General features: G+C 39.3%; 1 protein-coding gene across 1 annotated transcript; it reads right to left on the bottom strand.

Annotated features, from left to right (window-relative positions):
- Window positions 1-1,023: 1,023 nt before the first annotated feature.
- On the bottom strand, window positions 1,024-5,587 carry LOC108668576 (sphingolipid delta(4)-desaturase DES1). The gene is made up of 6 exons (XM_018155818.2): window positions 5,392-5,587; window positions 4,506-4,682; window positions 3,878-4,017; window positions 3,369-3,585; window positions 2,500-2,708; window positions 1,024-2,017 (listed from the first exon to the last, which is right to left on the bottom strand). Exons 1-6 carry the CDS (start codon window positions 5,471-5,473, stop codon window positions 1,739-1,741), a joined length of 1,104 nt encoding a protein of 367 aa, XP_018011307.1. The 5' UTR covers window positions 5,474-5,587; the 3' UTR covers window positions 1,024-1,738.
- Between the last annotated feature and the right edge of the window lie 7,356 nt (window positions 5,588-12,943).

The following is a 12,943-nucleotide window of genomic DNA, read 5'->3' as shown; positions in this document are numbered from 1 at the left end:
GAGCGAGCAATACAGCAGAAGAGACCGACACAATGGGTGAGACATTCCACAGAGTCCAATAATCCATGTAACTCTTCAGTATCTATAGAGGAATATATGACAAATTGTACAGACTTGAAAACAGGAGATTTGAAGAAAGGAAAGCGCGACGAGTTAAAGTATCCGCCCAGGAATGTGAAATAATAACGGTATGCATATAATACCAATAACAGGCTCTTCTGAACCACTTTAATGCAAGTTCGTAAAATTGTGCAACATATAGCTTTGCATTGCGATTTCTGCATAAGTTAAATACCTTGGATAGCAGAATAAACTTATGAATAATGCACCATGATCTCGAAGCAGGTGAAGAAATAAGAAGAAAGCGATGCTCAAGGCCAATTCACCGACAACTTCGGAATGATATACGTGTACATACTGTGGAGAAGCAAGAGACCAATAATGGTGCAGACCACAGCTCAAGTTTGGAAAGTGAAAAGGCCACACAAAAATAAGGCATTGGCTGTAATAGATTAGAGAAGAAATCACTTAGTTTTCAAATTTAAATACGAACGAGATTCACCATTACAATTAAGTTAAGAGGAATGGTTAACGAATGTCCCGTCAACGTGAACCCATCTTTGTTGACGGCGCTTAAGCTCACAATCGTTCACAAAATTACGGTTGGCTCAGCCTTATGAACAATAAATATATTCGTGGTCATTTAAACAGTGTATATAATTGGTGAGCGAGATAAAAATCTAGATCATTTTATAATGAACCCTAAACTGAGAGATTCTGATTTCAACGCGTTGCACACAGATATTTTATTAAAACCGTGATAATATTCATTTCTGCATGGAGCCGACAGCGCATGTTGGCAGAGGAGTAGAGCAAAGATCGCCTCTCTTCTGCCGTCACCCGCACCAGGTTCGATACTCTAGAAACTATACAAGATTTCTTCACTAGATATATATTCATAAAATACCATCACAAAATTTACTAGAAAATACTTTCCAAGCCAATCAACAAGCACCACAGTGGTGCACAAATTTGAGAAAAGACAAACACAAATAACTCCATGTCTCCATGGATTCAATGGTGTGAACTAGCAAGTAAATAGGAATGCCTGCTGTCCGCAAAACTGTTAAAAATATTTACACATACAGTAGCCTTGAGCACTCCCAGCGTGCACCCACGTAGCAGAAACGTTAAAAACTGCTAAGTTAAACGGGGCCAACAAATTTTTCACGGCGCACTAATTTATGACTGGAGGACATCTTGTCAATACAATTTAGGTCTTGTCTACGCACGCTCACTTTGAGAAAATGGCCTCGCTTAAGAAGCTCAATTGGACGGCTTGTTGCTACACAAGCTTGTAATTGACATCAAAACAAGTGCTGGATTCTGCAGCATAGTTACGAGGCAAGTATAGCCTAGTTAATAACTGTTGTTGCCCTAGTTTGTTGCAGCACCAAGCCGGGAATAATATGTAGGCACTGTGGTGACAAAATAAAAAGGAAAGATAATGACCCAAATTCAGAAAAACGAGAGCAAAAAGGAGAGAATATCAAGAAAAAATGAAGTTGAAGAAATGTTGATTAGAAAGTAATTAGAGAGTAAATTTTCATCCATTTTGGCGGCGTCAATTTTCACAATGAAAATCCAATTTTTGTTTAAAACTAAGCGTCAATAGCTATCAGTTTACCACTAGTCGACACTGGACTAGATGTCATTATACTAATTCTAGAAGAGATTACTATTCGTCAGCCATGAAGGCAACTCGTCGTGAGATTGGGCAGTCATTGAACGTGGCACTCTGCGTTCCATTGGAGGAGCCAGCAGACTTGACAGCAGCTGAAGACACAATAGGAGATACAGGAGAATAAGGCGTCACAGAAGCACTAGGAATGTTCCTTTCGCGCACTATCCTAGCGTACAGCCCAATGGTAGGATCCATGACGAAGTCGTAGAGGACCTTTACCCATGACTTGTGGCAGGGCAGAGTGTCGTAGAACTCGGGAGCCATGGCACGAAGCTGTAAAACATATGCTTGTTTACCGAGCAATGGCGAGCATGTCAACAGGGTACATCATTAATGTGACTGTAGTGTAAATGAGTTGTTGCCCAACAACACTAGAGGAACAAGACGCCTCACAACAACTCAATGCTTGCGTTAATAGTAGCATCAAATTCAGTCTAGGCAGACTTCTTAAATTTAAAAGCTGACACATGAATTGTGGGAGCAGGCATCACAGAAGCACCTTTAACACGCGTGTGCGTTAGCTGGGATATGAGAGATCTACGGGCAGGCGCATATACGAGCTAAGATTCTAGAGCACCTGGGACATGCGCAAAAAGGAGCTAGGATACTAGAGCACCTGGGACAGGCGCAGAGAGGAGCTAAGATATGACAGCATCTGGTGCAGGTGCAGGAGCTAGGATATGACAGCACCTGGTGCAGGTGCAAGAAAGAGCTAGGATATGACAGCACCTGGGCAGGCAGGAATTCTATGTTACCTTGGGCAGGCGAGAGCCCGGGATGAATGGGAAGTCGTGATGCTCGTTGTGGTAGCCGACGTTGAAGGTGAGCATGTTGAGAGGGCCGTAGTAGCTGTAGGTCTCCTGGCCCTTGTTGAACATGTAATGCTCAGCTATGAAGTGACCAGCCACAGGGTGAACACCCAGAGCAAGCAACGTGCCTCCAGCAAGGTACAGCAGCGCTTGAACTGCACACATTAAACAATATTAACAATGTTGCATTCAGATATAAAATCATCAGAGATTTGAAAAGTCCCGAAGAAGTATATAAGTCTGAATTGACATAAATTCTCTGCCCAATTAATGTTGGCAAACGTCATCATAAACTGACAAACTGTCAAACCCTGAATGCCTTAACACATCAAATCAGAAACATTCACAACAATTGAGATCATAACAGGGAAAGTATTACACTAATAAGCCTTACACCTCAGTTACGTAGCAATCCAACCACGTTGGCTGGCCCCCTGTTTGTGGTGAGTTCACGATTCAATCATGATCGTGATAGGACTGGGCAGTCTGCACTCATTGACTAGGTTGAGTAAAGATGGTGATATGACTGAGCACTCATTGTCTTTACCAGCAATTGCTTTATATTCTTCTCTTATATCTAGAAATTTATCCATCATCCATCACTACAAATTAACGGTATCTATATAAATGGAGAGTAAGGGAGAACCCAACAGCCAAGATAAAGATATAGAAAAATGTTTCTTCAATTCAGCCACTCCCTACGATCATCAAAATGAGGGTGCTTGTGCAGGTGACAATAATTTTATAATTATAGCCAACAAGCTCATTGCCTAAAAAACTTTCATTGCTCAACACTACCGGTACACTGAACTTACGGTTGAAATAATAGGCAACGGCTGCATTGAAGGCAATCTGCACGCTGATGTTGAAGAGCTCAAGAGCCGAGAAGGGGCGAGGGTTCACGCAGAGCGGACGGAAGGCATAAAAGACGCCCTGCAGCAACATCCACACAAACTTCCCAAATGTTGTGCAGAACAGCTGAGCTTCCAGTTTTGTGGGGATGTCAGTGTCTATTTCTTTTACGCCCTGGAACTGATATTTAAATATTCAGTTATGCGCAATTATTTATAGTATGGTAGTGTAGTACAATAACCCAAGAGTTTATTAGGCAAGAAAAATTTTCTGTTAGGAGCAATTTCTACAGTACTACTTAATTTAATTGTAATTTTTCACAAAAAACTACCATGTAATCCAGATATTATCAATAAAAATCAAGCAACCAAAAATTATTTGTGGTTATTTGAAATTGTTGACTCCTATTAATTTGCATTTATTACTTATTACTACATTCATTTTTCAGTAAAGAAACTGATTGCTTAGTCACCTTGTGATGCTGCAGATGGTAGAACTTGAAGGTGACAGACATGGGCAAAGCAATGGGCAAGTTGGCAAAAATGCCCAGGGCTCTGTTGGCCAAAGGGTACTTGTGTCCAAAGGCCAGGTTATGAGCGATCTCATGAATTACTGCAAGGCAAGCTTCAGAGTTAAAATTCATAATTTACACATTCTAAGATAGTAACACTCCACAAGAAAAAAAGTCACTAATCACAGTTCTAAAAGAAGCATCAAATTGTTTAAAATAGCAGACATTTCATCTTTCATTTGCATTGAACAAATTTTATGAGTGCAATCAAAAACCTATAGTTATATAAATTGCCATGAACACATTTGAACTGTGGTTGAGGGTCCCATAAACATATGCCTAAATTTAGGCAGTAATTGAGTATGTCACCAAACACACCTTATACCCAACTAGATGAAGGTGCCACTGTAACACTGTACTAAAATCAAACTATGTAAGTGCCGCCACCACCACACTCACCTAATGTCAGACTGTGGTTGAGGGTGCCACCAACACACTTGCCTAATGTTAGAGCACTGTTGAGGCCGGGTGCCACCAACGCACTCACCTAATGTTAGAGCATGGTTGAGGGTGCCACCAACACACTCACCTAATGTCAGACTGTGGTTGAGGGTGCCACCAACTACGTAAGCAAGTATGAGAGTAGGCAGCCAGTGTAACTGATAGACCACAAAAAGAGAAGCCACTTGGAAGGCAACTATCAATAAGGTCCACACAGCCAACCAAGGATCTGGGCCAAACAGGGTCTTCACTTCTGGGTGAGCTTCTGTATGAAAATTATCCAAGTGAAATATTTCAATTTGTTTATTTTGTTAACAACTTAAAATTTGGAAACTATCACAATGAATGTAATATATGTTTTAGCATTTAGATTTTAAATTGTGCATATACTCCTAGAGTCACAAAATTCATCACATATTTAAATTTAAATCATGTAAATATTATTTGAATGCTCTATTTAAGATAACTTCTCAGGATAGCATTCAGTACTGAAAGACACTAAACACACATCTCAGGATACTGAGGATAGCATTCAGTACTGAAAGACACTAAACACACATAAGTGCTTGTGTAACAGTTTACTGGATTCTGTGAATAAAGTCTCAATTATACTCACAGGAAATGAGAAGTGCCAATAATCAATTTCTGATTGTGGAATATCAGACAATATTTACACGTATCAGTTCTTTCAATATTTACACATCAGTTTTTCTTTATCTATTTATCAATTATCACATTAATCTAATTTCTCATTTCAAAGTATATGGAATTCAAAATTTTATGTACAATACATGAAGTATTATTTTTAAATGTTTGAATATATTTATGTATATATGGAATGCACCCAACATAATATTGATCACATAGATTCTCATTCAAATGGTCCAAATGAAGCTTGCAAGAAATTGTCATCTATCAGACAAAAAGTTGTGATGAAATGCTACAAAACAGAATGCCACGTTGTTTTGACTTACTAAGTATTTGTATGCGGCGCGAGGCATGAGGTTCCTCAGTGTATGCGGTCTCAAACTCTGTTCTGGAGACATGCTGGCCCATTGCTTAATTCCTAGGATCTCAAACAGTGAACTTGGAGCAATGAAAGAACAGGCAACAAATAAATCTGATTAACAATGGACCTGTCAGCAAAACTATGCTTAACTTAACAACCAAATCTACTGAGGAATATAGAAACATTTCATAAAATTAGCACCAACTCAGTTATAAAAAATATCTATTGTTAAGTACACAATGATAAAGATCACAGAGTTAAATAAATACAATTTTATCAATTATGCAGTGCTGAAGAACAATTAAGGAAAGCTATTGGAGTTTATTCAACACCTGCAAATCCTCATGTTTGGCATGAGGAAACTAAAGGCAATATCATTGAGGAAGAATTTTAAATATAAATAAGTATGAAAAAAATTCTTTAATAAAGTGTTGTAGGTGAAGGAGGCTTTGCAGTTCAAAACTGAGTTCCCTTTGCATTCACCACCACTGTCCGAGTGCAGCAGAACAGCAAAGATAATGTCGTTCAAGGTACCCAAGATGAAGTTAGAAATGTTTAGTGAAAACTTATTGGAAAAGCTTGAAATTGGTGCGATACATCAACATCCAAGAAGATGAGTTGCTCAATACCAGTGTAAAGTTTGCTTATCTTCTAGAGGGATAACAAAAATGGGAGCAAAGTCAAATAAACTGTAGAATCCACTGACCCACGGCAGGAAATCTGGAATGCAATGCCCTTAAGAGTCTGGGGTAGCGGTCGCGGAACTCAGTATCGAGCCCGGGCCGCAGCCGCTTGTAAAATCCGCTGCTCGAGTTTGTGCCTCAGTCCAAACTTGGCCATCCGTTGTCTGGCTGCGCATTCTCCTACACTCTCCACGCATACCGTCCACACTGTCTCCATTTGTACTGATAAAAACTTCTTATTCATTTTGCGTCCATTATTGTGTAGATCTTGTAAAAATAAAACTTGTAATTACCGAAAGATTTACTGCGAAGATTTACTACGAATGATTTACTGCAAATGCTCGAGCATAAATACCATAATTTCATGTCAGCACGTCGAGGCATACATTTTCATTACTTTTTAAAATCTCTCGAGTTCCTCAGTTACGGCAAAATTTCTCATCTTCACTGCAGACAGCGGCTTATTTTTCACTAGTACATAAACCGTTTGCTGCCGATGGGAGAAATTCAGTGCACTGCGAACAGTATCCACTGAACAACGGGGGACTGAATGATTGAGGGAGTTGGAGGAAAAGGATGAATGTAGAGAGAAATTGGTGAATGAATTAATTGCTTAAATAATTGGGTCATGTATTGAGTGGGCGTAACATATAGGGGATAGAGCTGTGTGGTTTGTCAACTAGTGTATTATTCAACGCCCCAAAGCTAAGTAAAAAAATTTGAAGACAGACTTATTGTACACTTTTAATTTTACAACAGCTTTTATTTTACATTACAGTCTCATTGTCTTTCCTGAAACCTCTGTTATATGTCATTCCTAGTAATGATGTAGTCTGTTCATTAAATATTATATATATATTTTTATGTTTGGAATACTTCGTCACCGTTCAAAAACAATGAACAGTCTGGGAACTGGTAAAGAAATAAAAGGCTAGAATAATCGAACGCCTCCTCTCCCCTCCACGCTCATACTGATCCCCTCCCCTACCCGCTACAACTATAAACAAACAACGTTCAGTGGTTTCAGCCTCACAGCCGATGTGGGGGTTAGGGTGAAGATACCCTCATACCCTCAAATAGGTTCACACAATCATACCATGTCAACAGGTTAACAAACACGGATAAATCCAGTGCCAATATTGTCTCATCCCTGTAATAATAAATGTGATATATTCAGCCAATTTCAGCCAAGGGGTAAATAAAACAGGAGTATTGAGGAATTTATCCCTTCTTTCAACCCCCTGGGGCTCACCTCAACTCCCTCCTTGCCTCCACATTCATCAATTGCCTTTTGTTTTCTTTGTCTCTCAGTCGGTGATCGTCGCCCCAACACAGGTAGTAAGAGATGCTCATGCTCTCAAGTATGGCTCTTTTGTGTACTGTACACAATACAAGTGGCATCGTCTTACCACATTGTCACAGAAAATAAGCCTAATTTTTTATTATAATAATATAATTATAATTTATTATAATAATAGAAATAGAAACACCCTCTAATGCATTTAAATGTACACACGCATTCCCTTGCTGGGAATGCAAAAAAATTCTTTAACTAACTGTGCAAAATTGTTTAACATTCATTTTTTCATGATATGTTTTCATTCCTGTTTTCGTGATAGTTTTCGTTCTCTGTTCATTAAATGGAGAATGTAACATATCAGTGCTAAATAATTTATAATGGAATTTTCAACTTTATTTGAATATGTTCCAATGAATTCATAAACAATATTACCATTTAGATCGCTCCATATATTTTTACAACCATTCATTCTTTGTTATGAATGATTTCTGCAAAGTTGATGATTTATTTACAGCCCGACGCAAAAGGTTAGCCCCACCCCTTTAAAACATCATAACACATCGAGTTTTGCGAGTTTTATGGTGCAAATGGTGTCAAACGAATCTTCTTGGTCTCAGTAATCAAAGTACAATAGACTAGTGAAAATGTAATTAGTAACGGAGAAAATGAAAAACACATGTTTTTGCACCGACGCAAAAGGTTAGCCCCACTTTGTCATTTTAGGTAAAACAAAACATACGTCAGCTGCAATACTAAATGTTATTTACCGATATGCTCCCCGTTGGCTTTGTAGACATCCAAGCACCGCTTTTTCATGCCGAGACAATCTACGGAGATAGTTGGGGTCCAGATTGGACCAGGCGGCTTGACTGGCCAACTCAAGTCCGTCTTTTGTGTCATACTGCTTCCCGCAGGCGTAGACGATCCCAGCCATGTACCCCCAGACGTTCTCAATGGGATTCAGATCAGGGGACTTGGCTGGCTAGTCCATAACCCGGATTTTGGCACGCTTGAAGAAGGCCTTGGTCGTGCGCGCCGTATGGATTGAGGCATTATCTTGTTGGAAGATGGTGCCGCGGCGAATGACGGGAAGTAGATGGTCCTCGAGGGTTTGGACATAGTCGTCCGCGCACTGGTTGCCTTCGAGGAAGACGAGCTCGCTCGTCCCGTTTGCATGAAAGGCCCCCCACACCATTACACTGCCCCCGCCATTTTGGCGGCTAAAAGCTGCATTTGGATCATTCCTTCGGCAATGCCAGTAGTACTTCAGACCATCTGGGCCATCCAAATTCCATTTCTTCTCATCAGAGAAGATGGTTTTGGCCCAGGTGTCATCACTAATACTTGCATACTTTGTGCCCCAGGCGACCCTAGCATGCTTGTGAGCCTCGGTCAATTGGGGGGCCTTGTTCATCTTCACGTATTGGAAGATGCCGGAGGACGCGAGGGTGCGAGAGACGGTGGACTTGGAGACATTGAGCTCCAACTTTTGGACTAGTTTGGGCGCGCTCAAGTTGCCGGGCGCCGCAACTCAGAAGAGGCGACGAGTGTCACGGGCCGACATCTTCTTGGGGCGGCCTTTGGTGTGCCGCTTTCCATAGTTCACGGGGTCCTTGAGATAGTTGGAGATGGCTTTGCGGCTACACCCCACTTGTGACTCCATTTGACGCAGGCTAGGATGCTCGCCCTCAGGCAGCGCCATCAGGGCTTGAATGGCACCTTTCTGAAACTCAGTTAGAGTCTTTCCCGCGCCCATTTCTTGCCTAGGTGAGCATAAGATCCGTGCACAACTACTACGCTATGAACACACCCTTTGCAGCGAGCCTACGCTGCGTCCTGTCCGCAAGAGCGCCAAACTTGCAAAGTGGGGCCAACCTTTTGCGTCGGTGCAAAAACACGGACCGCTTGATTTTTCCGCCAGTAATTAACTTTTTCACCAAATTTTACCTGCTATAGATTGCAGAGCGCAAGACAAATTGTTTGCCACCATTTGCACGTTAAAACTGGCAAAACTCGACGTGTTATGATGTTTTAAAGGGGTGGGGCTAACCTTTTGCGTCGGGCTGTATAAAGTTGATTTATGCAAAGTTTGTTATGAATAATTTATGCAAGGCTCAATATTGTTCACGACTACCTGTACGACTTCAAGTTGTAGTAAATGTAGTAAATGACAAATGTAGTAAATCACAGTAATAATTATTTAAATCAGTAATTCAGTATGACAGTAATTCAGTGGGCTGAGTCTGACATGAATATTATAAATTATTAAGGGATGTGCAAAGTATTATTGAGGGCTCCTTTTAACCATGAAAAAATTTCCACAGAAGTAGAATGATTTGAATTTAAATACATTTCTTAACCGTTTTTTTATTTTTATTTATTNTCCTGTACGACTTCAAGTTGTAGTAAATGTAGTAAATGACAAATGTAGTAAATCACAGTAATAATTATTTAAATCAGTAATTCAGTATGACAGTAATTCAGTGGGCTGAGTCTGACATGAATATTATAAATTATTAAGCGATGTGCAAAGTATTATTGAGGGCTCCTTTTAACCATGAAAAAATTTCCACAGAAGTAGAATGATTTGAATTTAAATACATTTCTTAACCGTTTTTTTTTATTTTTATTTATTATACATTTATTATCATAGAAATCGGCTTTTTTACTATCATGGTAATAATAATTGGTAATGGTAATAATAATTTAATTTCGTATTTAATAAATTTCTCACATGGAAAATTTTCACATCGAATGGAAAACTCCAATGATTACATAGAATCCTGAAAGTATCGAATGTAATATGCTATACTCTAGCTAATTTAATTCAAAGATGTGCATTAAAATAATTGTTCATGTGGTAGCAAATGGAAAACTTTATACTAAACTGCGATGTTTTTGCATTCATTCTCTTCAGATTTAAAAACATAATTACGCTCATAAACGACCATGACGCTCATAGACCAGACGGCGAAGTGGGCAGGGAAAGAGGAGTGCATGTTTACCTTGAAGGGAAGATTTATTGCCAAATGTGTATCAGGGCTCTTAAGAGCCCTGTGGACGCGCTCAGCCAGGACCCTTTTCATACAAAACAAAGATAACTGTTATAAAATTCTTATCTTTCCCAAGATAATTTCAGTTGGAAGACTGTTATTTGGGTTTGAGTTGATTACGATTTTATTTGACCTGCCACGGTTCCCAACATTTCTTGCAATGATGCGGGCAACCTTCCTCATTTCTTCAAATCTTTATTTGAAGATTGAAGCTAACTGCGTCTCTAGAACGTCTCAGAGACAGCCCACCAGTCAGATTCCTGACGACTGCCAACAACGCTACATTTTTGTCGCCTACATTTTGTAGCGGAGAATTTTTGTCCTCTACATCTGCATTATGGAGTGAGACTTCCAGCGTGCGTCTCATCTGAGGTGGCAGCCTTGAGGTGCGAGACGATCTTGGAGTTTCGGCATCAGCTCGTCTTCTCATGAAGGACGGGTCTCTGCGTGAGCTGGGGAGAGGACCGGAAGTTGCAGGTTGGTTGTTCGTCACTAAAGCTCAGGGTGTTTTGGCAATTTGTAGTTCCACCCGATTTTCATTATGAATAACTGTCTCCCCTGCACTACTCTAACCAAATAATAAAAGCCTCCTTGTCTTCCAACTGAAAATATATTCATTATATACCAATTTATTATAAACTTATTTTTACTATTACTACTCAATTTAAGATTCCAGCTGCTAGGTCCGCAACTTTACGTGTTTGACGATATTCTGGACCCTAATATTCAGCGTGCTCTAATTTGCTAATATTCAAATCGGTTGCATTACATTCGAATCAGTTGCATTTATATTGACAGGATAGGCGGCACGGAACTTAGCGCGTCAGTTTCTCTGTGCTACCTGGCTAGCTTGCGCTGGCCAGGTGAAGCAGGCTTGTCTCTTATGTTACGTGATCATGCTCGTGTATTGCTGTTATTGAGAAGCTCTTGCTCCCAATTTCTGAGGACGTCCACCGGGCAGCAGCTCGGGCCAATCCAATTTTTGCAAGATTTTTTTATGGTCCCATGAATTAACACTGTTTAGAATTAATAAATTATTTATCATAAGCCGTTTATTTCCATACCAATTTTTGTAGTTATACATTTTCCCAAACACTGAAAAGGGAGGTCGCGCATAAGTTTTGTACATAACTCAGCGTTGTGAGTTTAAGGTAACTAAAATTTGAGATTAGACAATAACATCAAATTAAAGTTGTCATAGCTTCATGTTCCTGAAATCTAAAGATCGCTTTATTTGCAGTTTGACTGATTCCTGAAGTTTTACTGATGTTTTCATGAAGGGATAATAAAAGCGATAGTTTATTATTTTAGTCACGTGGTTTATTAAAATTATCCAAAAACAATAAATTAAGTTGAGTTTCTTACATTATCAGTCTGCTTAAATCGCAAATACACAAGGAATTGAACAGCAAAGAAAATGCCAAGAAAATTCACAATATCGATATTGAAAACGTTTCTGAAGTCCAGCTCCCTCGTCAGTTCGATAATATAAAAAAACTAATACAATAATTTTATAATTAAAAATTCTATGTCAGACATTAAAACTTAAAAAAGACAAATAAAACACGAAACAACCTTACGTCGAAAAACAAGCACTTGCGGAACACAGTCATAAGAGACACGAAAAGATTAATACCCAAGAAAAAGACTGAAACATAAAAGCCTAACGATTCACTATTACAAGAGGATAGGTTCAGCATGTGCGAGGTCGAGTTTCTCTCTGTAGTGCCAGTTAATGAATGTATCCGCGGATTGAGAGTATCACTTATAAATATTGACGTTCATATACTCAAAATACATACGTACCTAAATTAAATAAAAAATTTGAATAAGGTAAGCAGAACGTAAGTCAAATACTTTAAATTAAATTATTCGTAACGTTAACTAGCCCATCTAGAGTTCACTCGCAAACATTCACAGAAAATGTTCATTTGCGGAGCAGATGTGCCACAAACGGTAACGTTCGATATTAACATACGATTTCGAAATGAATACTCAGCGTCATCTTATATTTGAAATTGTTTAAGATATAATTTAATTTAATAAAATTTAAAAGCAAATAAAACAGCCAAAAAATTCCCCATGAGGTATGCTAGAAAACGTTTCGGAGTCCAGCTCCATCGTCAGTTCTTAATTAAGAATTTAGCAGTCAAGTGATCTTAAATCTCATATCAGATATAATTAAGATATAAATTAATTTATAATTAGGAATAAATTTTAGATGAAGACTTAGATGAAAGATGAAATTTCCAAATCGATTTTGGCTTCAACCCCCCCGATTATGTGGCCGAGACGATTTCGCGGTGAGCCATAGTCGAGAGAGACTACGTCGTCTTTACGATGTCCGTCATCGCTGTTAAAGTTTCCAAAGCCCTCAAAGTCCCAAGATCTTCTGGCATATTCGGCCATTTTATGGTCCTTATAGCCTCTGTAGCCTCCATAGCCTCTATACCCTCCTTAACCTCTATACCCTCCATAACC

This window comes from Hyalella azteca, unplaced genomic scaffold, assembly GCF_000764305.2.
Source record: "Hyalella azteca isolate HAZT.00-mixed unplaced genomic scaffold, Hazt_2.0.2 contig15291, whole genome shotgun sequence".
In the NCBI taxonomy this organism is placed as follows: Eukaryota; Metazoa; Arthropoda; class Malacostraca; order Amphipoda; family Hyalellidae; genus Hyalella; species Hyalella azteca.
Note: the sequence above shows the minus strand (reverse complement) of the source record. Positions and strands in the feature narration are given on the sequence as shown.